At 44.6% G+C, this 15,205-nt stretch overlaps 1 protein-coding gene across 1 annotated transcript; it reads left to right on the top strand.

Annotated features, from left to right (window-relative positions):
- Positions 1-3,507: 3,507 nt before the first annotated feature.
- LOC144275800 (transmembrane protein 17B-like) lies at positions 3,508-14,518 on the top strand. Its single transcript, XM_077835341.1, has 4 exons — positions 3,508-3,613; positions 4,767-4,870; positions 6,398-6,511; positions 14,186-14,518. Exons 1-4 carry the CDS (start codon positions 3,508-3,510, stop codon positions 14,516-14,518), a joined length of 657 nt encoding a protein of 218 aa, XP_077691467.1.
- The last annotated feature ends 687 nt before the right edge of the window (positions 14,519-15,205 follow it).

Here is a 15,205-nt window from a genome sequence, read left to right as displayed (position 1 = left end):
GGACCTCCCGTGTAGCTTGGTCCAGGCTGAAGTTGATGGTGGGGTGGAAGCTATTGAAATAGATACTGCAGACCTCATGTTTGTGCCAGCAGATGGCACTCTTTAGACTTACAGTACTAACTACATGCGCATACAGAGAGACACATAAAATGCTGCTTTCTTCAGAGTAGCAGCCGTGTTAGTCTGTATTCGCAATAAGAAAAGGAGTACTTGTGGCACCTTAGAGACGAACAAATTTATTTGAGCATAAGCGTTCGTGAGCTACAGCTCACTTCATCGGAGGCATTCAGTGGAAAATACAAGTAGGGATATTTATATACACACAGAACATGAAACAATGGGTGTTACCATACACACTGTAAGGAGAGTGATCACTTAAGATGAGCTAATACCAGCAGGAGAGTGGGGGCGGGGGGAAGAAAACCTTTTGTAGTGATAATCAAGGTGGGCCATTTCCAGCAGTTGACAAGAACGTCTGAGGAACAGTGAGGGTGGGGAAATAGTTTTACTTTGTGTAATGACCCATCCACTCCCAGTCTCTATTCAAGCCGAAGTTAATTGTATCCAGTTTACAAATTAATTCCGATTCAGCAGTCTCTCGTTGGAGTCTGTTTTTTGAAGTCTTTTTGTTGAAGAATTGTCACTTTTAGGTCTCTAATCGAGTGACCAGAGAAATTGAAGTGTTCTCCGAATGGTTTTTGAATGTTATAATTCTTGACATCTGATTTGTGTCCATTTATTCTTTTATGTAGAGACTGTCCAGTTTGACCAATGTACATGGCAGAGGGGCATTGCTGGCACATGATGGCATATATCACTTTGGTAGATGTGCAGGTGAACGAGCCTCTGATAGTGTGGCTGATGTGATTAGGCCCTATGATGGTGTCCCCTGAATAGATATGTGAGCACAGTTGGCAAGGGGCTTTGTTGCAAGGATAGGTTCCTGGGTTAGTGGTTCTGTTGTGAGGTATGTGGTAACTGGTGAGTATTTGCTTCAGGTTGGGGGGCTGTCTGTAAGCAAGGACTGGCCTGTCTTCCAAGATCTGTGAGAGTAATGGGTCGTCCTTCAGGATAGATTGTAGATCCTTGATGATGCATTGGAGAGATTTTAGTTGGGGGCTGAAGGTGATGGCTAGTGGCGTTCTGTTATTTTCTTTGTTGGGCCTGTCCCGTAGTAGGTGACTTCTGGGTACTCTTCTGGCTCTGTCAGTCTGTTTCTTCACTTCAGCAGGTGGGTACTGTAGTTGTAAGAATGCTTGATAGAGAACTTGTAGGTGTTTGTCTCTGTCTGAGTGGTTGGAGCAAATGCGGTTGTATCGTAAAGCTTGGCTGTAGACAATGGATCGTGTGGTGTGGTCTGGGTGAAAGCTGGAGGCATGTAGGTAGGAATAGCGGTCAGTAGGTTTCCAGTATAGGGTGGTGTTTATGTGACCATCGCTTATTAGCACCATAGTGTCCAGGAAGTGGATCTCTTGTGTGGACTGTTCCAGGCTGAGATTGTTGGTGGGATGGAAATTGTTGAAATCATGGTGGAATTCCTCAAGGGCTTCTTTGCCATGAGTCCAGATGATGAAGATGTCATCAGTGTAGCCCAAGTAGAGTAGGGGCATTAGGGACGAGAGCTGAGGAAGCGTTGTTCTAAGTCAGCCATAAAAATGTTGGCATACTGTCGGGCCATGTGGGTACCCATAGCAGTGCCGCTGATTTGAAGGTATACATTGTCCCCAAATGTGAAATAGTTATGGGTGAGGACAAAGTCACAAAGTTCAGCCACCAGGTTTGCCGTGATGTTATCGGGGATAGTGTTCCTGATGGCTTGTAGTCCATCTTTGTGTGGAATGTTATTTACAACTATTCTAGCACCTCTCTTCCTACAAGGCAACTGACTTCAATGGACAGTAGAATCTTTGAGATGATCAAACAACCTAACAACTCTTCATATGGCTGTGGTTTTATTTTGTTCCCCTTCATGCTATTGCTCTCTGCCATCTGGAAGCCGGTCTTCTGTCTTCACCTCCGTCACTTTCCCATGGTCATTGCTGGTTTGAGCGGCACACCTGATATCTGCAGCTGAGTGGCTTGGCCCTCATCCCTTGAGACCAGTTGTTCACTGGTTGCTCTGAGGAAACGAGGGTTGTGGTGATAGCGTTGTACTTCATCATGTAGGACCCTGGTGCTATTCCCTGCACCCACTGCTTCCATTACTAGGGCATGGCTGTACCCTGGCGTGGTCCTAGATGGAGTTCAGGGTCCATCCTGGTGCCTCTCTCTTCATAATATTTGACTTGCTGCCACCACTGTTTAATTTGTTCCATCACATTTTCCACTACTGCTGGCTCCTGTGGCCTAGGAGGAGAAGGACTCACTGCCCATGGGAGTCATTGCAACCCCACTGGAGCTAGCTGTGAATTGGGCCCCGAGCCGGATCTGGTCAGCTCAACAGGCTGCTGAGCTATTCTAACCAGCCACGTTGCTCCAACCAACATTCCTCCCACTAGGGCTACAGAGTCCCAGAGCCAGTGGCCACAGCACTCGCCAGGGAACCTACCTGGGTAGCCTAGATGATATCTGTAGGTAGTTGCTAGATGAGGCACAGGTGTAAATTAAGGCAGTAATGCAATGAGCTTATAAGCCTCAACAACTGTAAGACAGTAGCTTAGCTAAACTTATCAAGGCACAAAGCCTCAACAGGAGTAGCTAACCAGGAGTGACCCTAGATCATAAGACAGCACAAGGCAGAATGCTGTAGGGACTAAACTGCTGACAGGTAATCACAAGATGCTACTTTATACCAGCTTGTTTTTTTTTAAAGTTAGGAACATCAGCAGATGTCTGACCACAAGAATACCATAGTAACTGATTGACATATATACTAATAAGCTATGGAAGAAGGGCAGCCCAACATTAGTAGGGGGAGGAACTACAAATAAGGAAAAGGGGCTGAACCCCCTCCTGAATATGCATTAGGCAGAGTGGCATCAATATAACACATTATAACAGCCTGCAGCCTGGGGAGAGGCTTAGATGACAGCGGCTGGTGATGGTGAAGGGGAAGATAACTGACACATCAGGCTGTTCAGCAAGGGCTGGTGTAGGTCTATGTATTATCTCTAGCTGCCTTGCTGGGTTAGAGTATTCATGACTTTGTGAACTGTATTAATAAAATTATAAACCTAGTGTGATTTCCCGTGTGTGTGTTATAGCCATGCACATCAGGGCTCCCACTGAACAGTTATTCTGATAATATGGGGCCTGATCTAGCAGAACCTACCAAACTTCCAAGTGCTAACGGGGGAAACTAAATCAGTAATATAATCACTATACAATCAATAGATCAGGCAACACCTGCCCAGGGCTTTCTTTTCCCTTCTGTGCTATCTCCCACCACAGCACAGTGGCTGAGTGGCAGCTTGGAAGGCCAGTCCTATAATTTAATTAAAGCCAAAGAGCTTCTCTTTAATACCATCTTATCCAGGTCAGGAGGGAGAACGGGTTTAGCTGGTGCTGATGGCTCTGCCTCACAATGTCCGAAGGGGCTTGACAACTTTCAGTGGATCGCTGTTCATCAACAATAAAACTAGGGATTGCAGAGCTGCCCAGATCTACCATCCAGGTACAGTACTCGGTAGTACAGTAATCCTGGGGCCCAGGTCAGGGTCTGCACACTCTCTGCTCTACCCGCCCCAGATCCAGTGTGGATTACAACACCGCTTACAGGGGCTCTGCTTCAGGAATGTGTTTGGGTGTTTGCTGTTGCTTTTACTGCTGCAAAGTCAAAATGGACTTTGCTTTATTCTATGAATAGAGGCTTTTGTCTCCTACAATGTGCACTGAGAAAGGCCGAGCTCTGAGCAGCACAAACACCAGCCTTCCTGGCCTGCCCCATGTGTTGTGTGCTCACTCTGAGGGGCCTTACACAATAAGGTGCACAGTGAAGGAGATGGGCTCCAAGTAAGGAGGGGAAGCGGGATGGGTGTACAGGCAGGGAATCTCTTTGTATTATCCTTGTCCCATCAGGTATGTGGTGGAGAGATTGCAAAGGTTGGGATTGTTTAGGATGAAGAGGCCATGAATAAGGACAGAAGTGGACAGGTTGATCAGGAACTTATTTGGGATAAATCTCTGTCCTGTGTTATACGAGTCAGACTAGATGATCACAGTGGTCTCTTCTGGCCTTGGAATCTATTAACCCTACTGATCTTTCTCCTAATACAAGAACAAGGGGCATTTACTGAAACTGAGGCAGCAAGTACAAAACTGGTAAAAAGGGAATTTGTTTTATACCATCATATGATTAACCTGCAGAGCCCCCTGCCATTTGATATTGCTGATGCCAGGATGTTGATGGGAATCATAAAAGCATCAACCATGTATGTGGATAATGGGAAAACCCACATTTACATTAGAGAGGATTAAAAAATTTGGAAGGGATCTAAACCCACAAGCCAACTTTGAAAAGGGTCACAGTGAAACCCCATCAGGATCACCCACAGGGGAGTTCCTGCACTTTCTGCATTAGCAGCTGATGCTAGCTACTGCCAGCAACAGGAGACTGGGCTTCAGGGGCCAGGCCTGACCCCCTGGGGACAGGCCAAGCTCCTGTGTTCATAGACGGTGTCTATGTGCTATGCAGGGCAGGCTGCATTCTCAGGTTTGTTCTTCAATAAAATGCCTGTTTTGTGGGCAGGTTCTCCCCAGTGAGACTGGGATTTGCAGTGTGGCAAAGGGAAAGACCTGCTACCTTGTGCCTTTTCATTCCTGCACAGGGCATGAGGTGCTGTCTAGCCTGCCCCTCCAGATGATGCTATTCTTCAATGTCTTCTACTTCCCATTCTGGTGCCTGTCCGAGGGGATAATGCTGGCATTAAAGGTACCATATAATCAGGGATGTTAGAACTGAGAAGATGCGTGAAGTCCCACCTAATACATTCCTTCAGTGCCCAAGCCACTGCACAATTGTCCTTTCTTGGCAGTCTGTCAGCCAAGCCTCTGTCCCGGTCAGGGTTTATCAAGCAGAAAGGGGTTTTGTCGACAAACGGCCTTTTTTCAAAAACTCTTTCTCAGACTGACCTTTTAGAAAGTTTTTGTTTTTCATTAATTTTTGCATGAGATTTTTATCAAAACTTTTCTTGAACCCATTTCCAAGCCAGCCATCAAAATCCTTCATTTCCCAAAACACAAGTAATCACAAAATGGGTCCATTTCAAACCCTGAGAAATGGAAACTCCTGTCAAATGGTAAAACTTCTTGGGCTCCTCTTATGTTTTCATTTGGTTTAAATGTCCAGGCCAGGGGAAGTCCAAGAGAGGATTTTGCTGCCTGATCCATCCCATGGGCAAGAAGCATCCCTCTGGAGGGTACGGGGCCATGGGCAGTCAGGTCTAGTGGTGGAAGTGAGAGTTCCTCCTGTTGGTTACAGCTGGGTCCAGGGTGGGGCAGAGTCTGGGAAATGAGCCGATGGTCAGCACTGGAGAGACAGAATCAGTCTAGCAGAGAAAGGTATAATATAATCCAATGGCTGGAAGTTGAAGCTATACAAATTTAGACTGGAAATAAGGTGCAAATTTTTAACTGTGACAGTAATTAACCACTGGAACAATTTACCAAGGGCCATGGTGGATTCTCCATCACTGACCATTTTTAAATTAGGATTGGATGTTTTTCTAAATAATCTGCTCTAGGAATTATTTTGGAGGTCAGACAGATGATCACAATGGTCCCTTCTGGCCTTGGACTCTGTGAATCCATAAATCTGGGCTATCAGCAAAGCTAGGCGCTTGGCAGCCTAACAAGCACAGCTGGCCTGTAGTACACTGCCTGATTGGCTGGAAAGTCAGCAGACCAGCTCTTAAGCCCAGCAGCAGCAGTTGTCATCGTCATCGGTGCTTGAAGCAATTGTCAATGGCTGTGACAGCCCCTATCCTGCCTTGCCTCCTTCCAGCTAACCCACTTCTGAGTCTTGGCTCAAATTTCTGATTTTTGGCTCTGACCCTGGGCTCTGGCACCTGGCCTCTGATTCTGGATTTAACCACTTGTCATGACTGCCCATGTCCCAGACCCTGACAAGGGAGGTGGCAGTGGCAGGTAAGGGAGGCGGGGGGTGGGATAGCTCAGTGGTTTGAGCATTGGCCTGCTAAACCCGGGGTTGTGAGTTCAATCCTTGAGGGGGCCATTTGGGATCAGGGCAAAAATTGGGGATTGGTCCTGCTCTGAGCAGGGGGTTGGACTAGATGACCTCCTGAGGTCCCTTCCAACCCTGGTATTCTATTTCTAAATGGATGGAGAGTGACTATATGGAGCGATGGGGTGGGAGAGGTTTGTGTTGGGGCTGGTGGTCGGTGTGGGTCTGGTGGGATGAAATGGGGGATGATATATCACTAATGCTCTCCCGTTACAGTACAGCCTGCTTCCCTGTTACTATCAGTTCCTCCTTGTTGCTGTCTTCCTGATTCTCGCATTAGCTGACGGGTTACGCTTGTATCTTGGATACATTGGAAATCTGCAAGAAAAGGTAAGAACTGACTCAAGGCCAACTGACTCAAGGCCAGGGCAGTCTAGTGGCCAGGACATGGCAGCTACAGCTCCCCATCAAACTCTTCAGCTCTTCAAACTCTTCATCACTTTAGCTGTGGAAAGTGTGCTGGTCACACCTCCCTTGCAGGGGGAAGCTCAAATATTTTCATTAATGACTTGAATAATGGAGTGGAGCATATGCTTACAGAATCTGCAGATGACACCAAGCTGAGATGAGTTGCACACATTTTGGAGGGCAGGATTCTGCAGAAAAGGACCTAGGGGTTACAGTGGACAAGAAGCTGGATTTGAGTCAACAGTGTGCCCTCGTTGCCAAGAAGGCCAATGGCATTTTGGGCTGTATAAGTAGGGGCATTGCCAGCAGATCGAGGGACGTGATCATTCCCCTCTATTCGACATTGGTGAGGCCTCATCTGGAGTACTGTGTCCAGTTTTGGGCCCCACACTACAAGAAGGATGTGAAAAAAATTGGAAAGTGTCCAGCAGAGGGCAACAAAAATGATTAGAGGACTGGAATACATGACTTATGAGGAGAGGCTGAGGGAACTGGGATTGTTTAGTCTGCGGAAGAGAAGTGTGAGGTGGGATTTGATAGCTACTTTCAACTACCTGAAAGGGGGTTCCAAAGAGGATGGATCTAGACTGTTCTCAGTGGTAGCAGATGACAGAACAAGGGTAATGGTCTCAAGTTGCAGTGAGGGAGGTTTAGGTTGGATATGAGGAAAAACTTTTTCACTAGGAGGGTGGTGAAGCACTAGAATGTGTTATCAAGGGAGGTGGCGGAATCTCCTTCCTTTGAGGTTTTTAAGGTCAGGCTTGCCAAAGCCCTGGCTGGGATGATTTAGTTGGGGATTGGTCCTGCTTTGAGCAGGGGGTTGGACTAGATGACCTCCTGAAGTCCCTTCCAACCCTGAGATTCTATGATTCTATTATTTGAATTCAGAACAACCTTGAAAAATTGCAGAATTGGTCTGAAATAAAAAAGATGAAATTCAATATAGACAAGTGCAAAATACTCCCTTAAGAGGGAAAAATTAAATGCATAACTACAAAAGGGGGAATAACTGGCTAGCTGTTAGTACTGTTGAAAAGGATCTGGGGGTTACAGTAGATCACAAATTGAGTATGAGTCCGCATTGTGATGCAGTTGGGAAAAAATAGGGCTGTCAAGTGATTTAAAAAGATTAATCGCTCTGATAAACAATAATAGAATACGGTTTATTTAAATATTTTTGGATGTTTTGCACATTTTCAAATATATTTCAGCTACAACACAGAATACAAAGTGTACAGTGCTCACTTTATATTTATTTGTATTACAAATATTTGCACTGTAAAAAAGAAATATTTTAATATATGTATTTAATATATTTGTATTTTTCAATTCACCTAATACAAGTACTGTAGTGCAATCTCTTTATCATGAACATTGAACTTACAAATGTAGAATTATGTACAAAAAATAGCTGCACTCAAAAATAAAACAATGTAAAACTTCAGAACCTACAAGTCCCCTCAATCCTACTTCTTATTCAGTCAATTGCTCAGACAAACAAGTTTCTTTACATTTGCAGGAGATAATGCTGCCTGCTTCTTGTTTACAATGTCACCTGAAAGTGAGAACAGGCATTCACATGGCACTGTTGTAGCTGGAGTCACAAGATATTTATGTGCCAGATATGGTAAAGATTCCTATGTCCCTTCATGCTTCACCCACCATTCCAGAGGACGTGCATCCATGCCGATGATGGATTCTGCTTGATAACGATCCAAAGCAGCGCAAAGCGACGCACATTCATTTTCATCATCTGAGTCAGATGCCACCAACAAAAGGTTGATTTTCTCTTTTGGTGGTTCGGGTTCTGTAGTTTCAGCATCAGACTGGTGCTCTCAAGATTTCTGAAAGCATGCTCCACACCTCGTCCCTCTCAAATTTTGGAAGGCACTTCAGATTCTTAAACTTGGTTCGAGTGCTGTAGCTATCTTTAGAAATCTCACATTGGTACTGTGACAGGGTGTGGGGCAAAGGGTTGCTGATTCAGCCCTCTGTCATGCCAGCTTCCATTTAGAGGGAAAGATTAGAGCTGTCTGGAGATAACCTGGCCCTAATTGGGGAGGCAGAGACAGCTGTCGCCTAATTAGCCTGGGGCTATATAAAAACCTCAGAGGAAGGAAGCCAAAGAGGGAGTAGAAAGAAAGGGTAAAGGTAGGGAGGGGAATCATAGAATATCAGGGTTGGAAGGGACCCCTGAAGGTCATCTAGTCCAACCCCCTGCTCGAAGCAGGACCAATTCCCAGTTAAATCAGGGAGGTATTTCTTCCCTGCCCTCAGATGGTGAAGGGCTAACTGTACATGGTGAAATGATGGTAGGAACAAGCCTGTGAATTAACTTCTCCAGTGGATACTCACCCCAGGGTCTGAGTGATTTTGTGGACTTAGCAGAGGAAGGAGCTAAGGGGGCCCTGCCACACTCTGCTACAGGTACCTTCTTTGCATTTTGTCAAATCTGTAGTGAATGTGTTCTTAATTTGAACAACATGTGCTGGGTTGTCATCTGAGACTGATATAACATGAAATATATGGCAGAATGCAGGTAAAACAGAGCAGGAGACATACAATTCTCCCCCAAGGTGTTCAGTCACAAATCTAATTAATGCATTTTTTTTTTTTAATGCATGGAAGCATGTCCTCTGGGTGTTGGGTTGGACACCCCCCCCCCCCTTCTAGGATGTCACCTGATGTACTAGGGTTTCACTGAGCTTCTTCTGCTTCATCAGCCTGGACTCCCTGTCCCTGTTTTGCTGAATTAGGCTCTCCAGCCTCTTGCAGTGCACGCACACACATACAGGTAGGGATGCACCAGCTGTAGAATCACACAGAGGCTGCAAACAGCTCTCTATTGGAAGACTCAGCCGGGAAATTGTCCAGCACTCAAGTGTACCTCCCCTCTGGAGAGTACACACACAATAATATTGTCTCACACTGTATAGAAAGCACAGTGCAAGCTCATAAAAATTTGCCCTCTCCCTTAAGGTGGAAAGAGATATGTACGACTTCTTCCCCCCGCCCCACCAGATAGTAATTACACAAACTGGGTTATGTTATAAACAAGAAATAAGTTTATTAACTTAAAATTTACCGTTTGTAGTTCTTATAAGGGATAGCAACTAGAACAAAGCAGATTACTGAGCAAATAAAACAAAACACGCAAACTAAGCTTAATACACTAAAGACACAGGTTACAAAATGTTGTTTAGGCAGATTGCAGAGTTTCTGTAGCTTAGAGTTCGTTATTTCTCTTTACGAAGTAGACTCCTATCTTAGTCTGGACTCAGCCCTTGCCTTTTCCTCAGCTTAATTTCTTTGTCTCTTCAGTACTTTCAGCATCCTTTCTTCTTGGGTTGGAAGGCAAAGGACAAGAGTGTTGGATTGCCTTGATTCCCAGGCTTAAATAGAATCTATATAAGGTGGGAAGCCCCTGTTTCCAGTGGAAAAGTACAAGCAGTGTCTGAGGTGGTACTTTATACCAGGTGATGTTATCACCTGACCTTGCAGTGTCAAAACAACGTCCCAGAACACTTTTCAGGAAGGAGAGAGATTAGTATCTTCAAAGTATTATTGTTTCTTCCTAATGGCCCATCAAGGCTGATGGACTGCTGTCTGGTGGGTGTTTCCCAAGTACACACAGAGTTGAAATTGTTACATAGTCAATATTCCTAACTTTAGATACAGAAATGATTCATGCATACAAATTGAATAATCATATTCAGTAAATCATAACCTTTCCAATGATATCTTACAAGACCCATCTTGCATAAAATAGATCTTAGTTATGCCATATTCATATTATAAGCATATTTCTATAAAGAATATGCAGCGTCACATCACACTCTGGAATGGTGGCCAAAGCATCAAGGGGCATACGAACGTTTAGCATACCTGACACAAATAACTAGCAATGCCTGCTGCAACAGTGCCATGAGAACACCTGTCCTCATTTTCAGGTGACAGTGTAAATAAGAAGCAGGCAGCATTATCGCCCATAAATGTAAACAAACTTGTTTGTCTTAGTGATTTGGCTGAACAAGAAGTAGGACTGAGTAGACTTGTAGGCTCTAAAGTTTTACATTGTTTTGTTTGAGTGCAGTTATGTAACAAAAAAATCTACCTTTGTAAGTTGCACGATAGAGATTGCACTACAGTACTTGTATGAGGTGAATTGAAAATTACTATTTCTTTTGTTTATCATTTTTACAGTGCAAATATTTGTAATATAAAGGAGCACTATACACTTTGTATTCTCTGTTGTAAATTGAAATCAAATTTTTGAAAATGTAGGAAAAAAATCCACAAATATTAAACAATAGTATACCAATTGAAATTTATTAAACAGTGTGATTAAAACTGTGATTAATTGTGATTAATTTTTTGAGTTAATTGTGTGAGTTAACTAATTAATCAACAGCCCTACTAAAAAGGCTAATATAATGCTGGAGTGTATTAACAGGCATGTCCTATGTAAAACACAGGAGATAATTGTCCCACTCTACTCCGCTCTGGTGAGGCCTCAGCTGGAGTACTGTGCACCACACTTCAGGAAATATGTGGACAGATTGGGGAGCCCAGAGGAGGGCAACAAAAATGATCAAAAGTTTAGAAAACCTGACCTATGAGGAAAGGTTAAAAAAAAAAAAAAAAGTGGGCATGTTTAATCTAAAGAAAAGAAGCCTGAGGGGGCACCTGATCATAGTCCTCTTTAAAATTTCCCTTAACATATTTGAAGACTGTTATCAATTATTAGCCATGTCCACTGAAGGTAGGACAAGAAGTAATGGGTTTAATTTGCAGCTAGGGGGATTTAGATTAGATATTAGGAAACACTTTCTAGCTATAAGGATAGTTAAGCTCTGGACTAGGTTTCCAAGGGAGGCTGTGGAATCCCCATCAGTGGAGGTTTTAAAGAACAGGTTATACAAACATCTGACAGGGAAGGTCAAGGTTTACTTGGTCCTACCTCAGTGCGGAGGGCTGGACTTGATGACTTCTCAAGGTCCCTTCCAGCCTGACATTTCTGTGACTGTATGAAAAGAAGATAAAAGTACATGAAATACTTTCCTAATTTAGCAAAGTACAAAATCATTTCCCCCTGCCCCCACCCTAATGTTCTCTTTCCATGAAAATGATCACTGGAGTTGCCATAGGGAAGTTATGTGATTGCAAAAGGAGGGAAGGAGTGGCTAGGTGCCAACTAGTAACAGGGACACGTGTATGAGAAGAAATATGTTAAGAGATGGTCCTCACTATGAATGATATTGAGACCTGAAGCCCAAGAATAATTCATGGAAATTAACTGGCCAATACTTTGAATTAATTGAATAGTAAGCCTGGCACTAATTCCATCTCCTTTGCATCACTGTAAAGAAGACCGCTCTGTCTTAAGAAGACACCCTAGTCCACAGGGATCCCAGGCTGAGTCCCAGCTGCTATAAAGCAGGCATAGTAGCCTTTACATCACCTCCTTTCCCCCTTGGGTGTAGGTTTCCAAGGGCAGGATGGAGTGGAGCTATAGCATGATCACCAGCTGGGGTGGGGGTGGGGGTGGGGGACGGGACGGACTGTTGTGGCTGGTGCAACTGACAGGAGCCCTTAGGCTGCCCTAAATTATGCCAGGAATTTTGTGCTTCCGCGCCCCCCACCCCCACCCCCGAATGAAAAAGTGGTTTACAGTCACCTTCTTACATACCCTGGGTCCTCTGCTGAGCTCAGCCGAGCCTAGGCTAAGGCACCTATCTGGCTCTCCTCACCATAGTGTCTGAATGTGACAGAATGTACCTGTTTCCATGCCCTACATACCATTGTAATAATCTTTGCACAAAATATGCCTTGTGAGGTATCATTTGAAAACTCATAATTTGCTGATCATTATTGTCCTGGTAAAATGTGTGGCAACCATTATATGTGAAGTTTATAAGATTCCACTGCATGGTGTTATTAACACATGTTCCAAACAGAGGCTGGCAAACAGGCCTGTCTCAAACAAAGGAATGTGTGCTTTGCTTAATTTCCATTTAAGCAATAAGCACATCAAGCGGGGGAGACAAAGGAAGTTCAACCAGGTGGAAAAAACCAACACGGTTTCCTTCCACATACATCTCAGCTGGAAATGTTTTCAAGAGGGGGACTGAAATTATAAAAAGGAGAGACAAACATCCCAAGGATCCCACCCCCTCTTCCTGTCCATTGCATTCACAGCACCTGAAGTGACAACGGAAGCGTTCATTAGATTCTGGGAGAAGGGGTCCTGACCTAAGAAATGTGGTCAGCAAGACTGCTAAAAGCATGTGATGAGAAAACTTTGCTTTGAATTTAACAGAGCTTGTTAGGCACCAGCTGTGTTTTATCTTTACTTTTCTTGTAACTATTTCTGACTTTTATGCCTCATTACTTGTACTCACTTAAAATCTCTCTCTGTGATTAATAAACTTGTTTTATTGTTTTATCTAATCCAGTGGGTTTAAATTGAAGTGTCTGGGGAAACCCCATTTGGTAAAGAAATAACGGACATTATATAAACTTGTAGTGTCCAGGAGAGGGCTGGGCAGTACAGGACATACATGGCTGGGAGGTGTTGGGGTCACTCTGCAGTAAGAACTACAGTGTGGCTGGCTATCTGCAGCACACACACAGACATAGCTGGGTGTGACTTGCACGCTAGAGGCTGTTTGTGAGCAGTCCAGGCTGGAGGCTACAGCAGCAAGGCATTGTAAAGGGCACCCCAGGTAGGGCAGGGGTGACGAAGCTACTCACTGGTCTGAGTTGTACCCTGGGTATGTCTTACTGAGCGCCTCTCAGTCTTTAATGTATTCATCTGCACAACCCCCTGTGGGGTAGGAAGCACTATTATCCCCACTTTACAGATTGGGAACAGAGACAGATAGCTTGTCTAGACAGCATGTGGCAAGCTAGGGTGTAACTTACCTCTCATTAGCCTGCCAAGCAGTAACTGACTGTGTGGACCTGCTGGCATGCACTAACAGTTCCTGAGTGATCGTTGATCTACTTGTATTTCAAAGCACGCTATGAAACTTTTAGTGCATAGCAACAGGGTCCACATGGACACTCAGTGCTCAGCAAACCCGAGTGTAAATCTGTCTTGCGCTATTCGTCCACACAAGCCCTAAGTGACTTGCCCAAGGTCACACAGGAAGTCTGTGGTAGAGGAGAGAATTAAACCCAGGTCTTCTGAGTGGCAGGCTAATATCCTAACCGCTGACCCACACTTCCTTAGCTCAGCAAGACCCGTTAGTGGATAACCTGAGTCAAATAAATTATGCATCCAGCTATACTCCGCTTTGGGTCAAAAGTCCTGCAAGATCTGTGGCTGTGGCTGGGCCCCACTGGAGGCTAAGCAGACAAGCAAAGGGAGAGTGAAATGCTGGAGCATCCTTTATGGTGATGCTTAGGGGGGAATGGCTAAGTTCTAGAGCATAGAATTCCCAGTCCTGGGATCCAGGTCCTACACGGTGATCTGTGTCTCGCTTCACACATTCTCTTGATGTCTCAGTCCCAAAGCCTAGGCTGCATGCTTCTCTTTGTAGTGTTTGCTGTGGTGTTTTCAGTCTTTCCTCTCGGCTTCCTTTACTTCTGCAGGTACCTGAACTCGCTGGATTCCTGCTCCTATCCTTCCTGATACAGCTCCCCCTTCTGCTTTTCCTCCTCACGGATGAGCACATAATTCGGCTGCCCCTGGAGACAGCTGTACATATCATTTACCTGGTGTTTCTTGCCTCAGAGATCACAGCTGCCTTCTTTGGACTTAAAGTGATGACAAGGCAGCTTGCTACACAGTTCTACCTGAAACAATTTGAGGACGCAGGCAGACCGTGGCAATCAGGGCATAGCATGAGCCAAGGCAGGGCAGCCCATCCAGGCAGAAGCGGCCAGCTGGCCAACAGGAGAGAGAAGGGAGTTGATACTACGTGAACGTGGTCCCTATGCAAGAAGCCGCAACACCAGAACATCCTCCTGCACTAAGTAACCATTGACTGGAAATATTTTTTTCTGGGAATGCTTTAAAATAAATGTCTGAGAGATACAGCTGGCCTATATGAACGTAAACACACTCCAGCGAGAGACGGCTGAATTGGAATTAATTTGCAAACTGGACACCATTAAATTAGGCTTGAATAAAGACTGGGAGTGGATGTGTCATTACACAAAGTAAAACTATTTCCCCATGTTTGTTCTCCCCTGCCCCCCTCCACTGTTCCTTACACGTTCTTGTCAACTGCTGGAAATGGTCCATCTTGATTATCACTACAAAAGGTGGGGGTGTGTGTGTGTGTTTGTTTTTTTCTCTCCTGCTGGTAATAGCTCACCTTACCTGATCACTCTCGTTATAGTGTCTATGGTAACACTCATTATTTCATGTTCTCTGTGTACATAAAATCTCCCTATTGTATTTTCCACTGCATGAATCCTATGAAGTGAGCTGTAGCTCATGAAAGCTTATGCTCAAATAAATTTGTTAGTCTCTAAGGTGCCACAAGTCCTCCTTTCCTTTTTTATAGCTAAACAGGGTTAATTCAAGGGTCTTTCAGATGACTGAGCCAAAGTTGGAGAAAGCTGGTGCTGAAGTTGGGCACATAAATTAAACTGGCTTTGACTGAC

Source organism: Eretmochelys imbricata, chromosome 15, assembly GCF_965152235.1.
Source record: "Eretmochelys imbricata isolate rEreImb1 chromosome 15, rEreImb1.hap1, whole genome shotgun sequence".
NCBI classification, from domain to species: Eukaryota; Metazoa; Chordata; order Testudines; family Cheloniidae; genus Eretmochelys; species Eretmochelys imbricata.
Note: the sequence above shows the minus strand (reverse complement) of the source record. Positions and strands in the feature narration are given on the sequence as shown.

Coding starts and splice junctions, on each gene's coding strand:
- LOC144275800 (XM_077835341.1), top strand. CDS start 3,508: ATGGCTCTGCCTCACAATGTCCGAAGGGGCTTGACAACTTTCAGTGGA. Junction 4,871..6,397: donor GGATAATGCTGGCATTAAAG/GTACCATATAAT, acceptor CTCCCGTTACAG/TACAGCCTGCTTCCCTGTTA. Junction 6,512..14,185: donor TTGGAAATCTGCAAGAAAAG/GTAAGAACTGAC, acceptor TTACTTCTGCAG/GTACCTGAACTCGCTGGATT.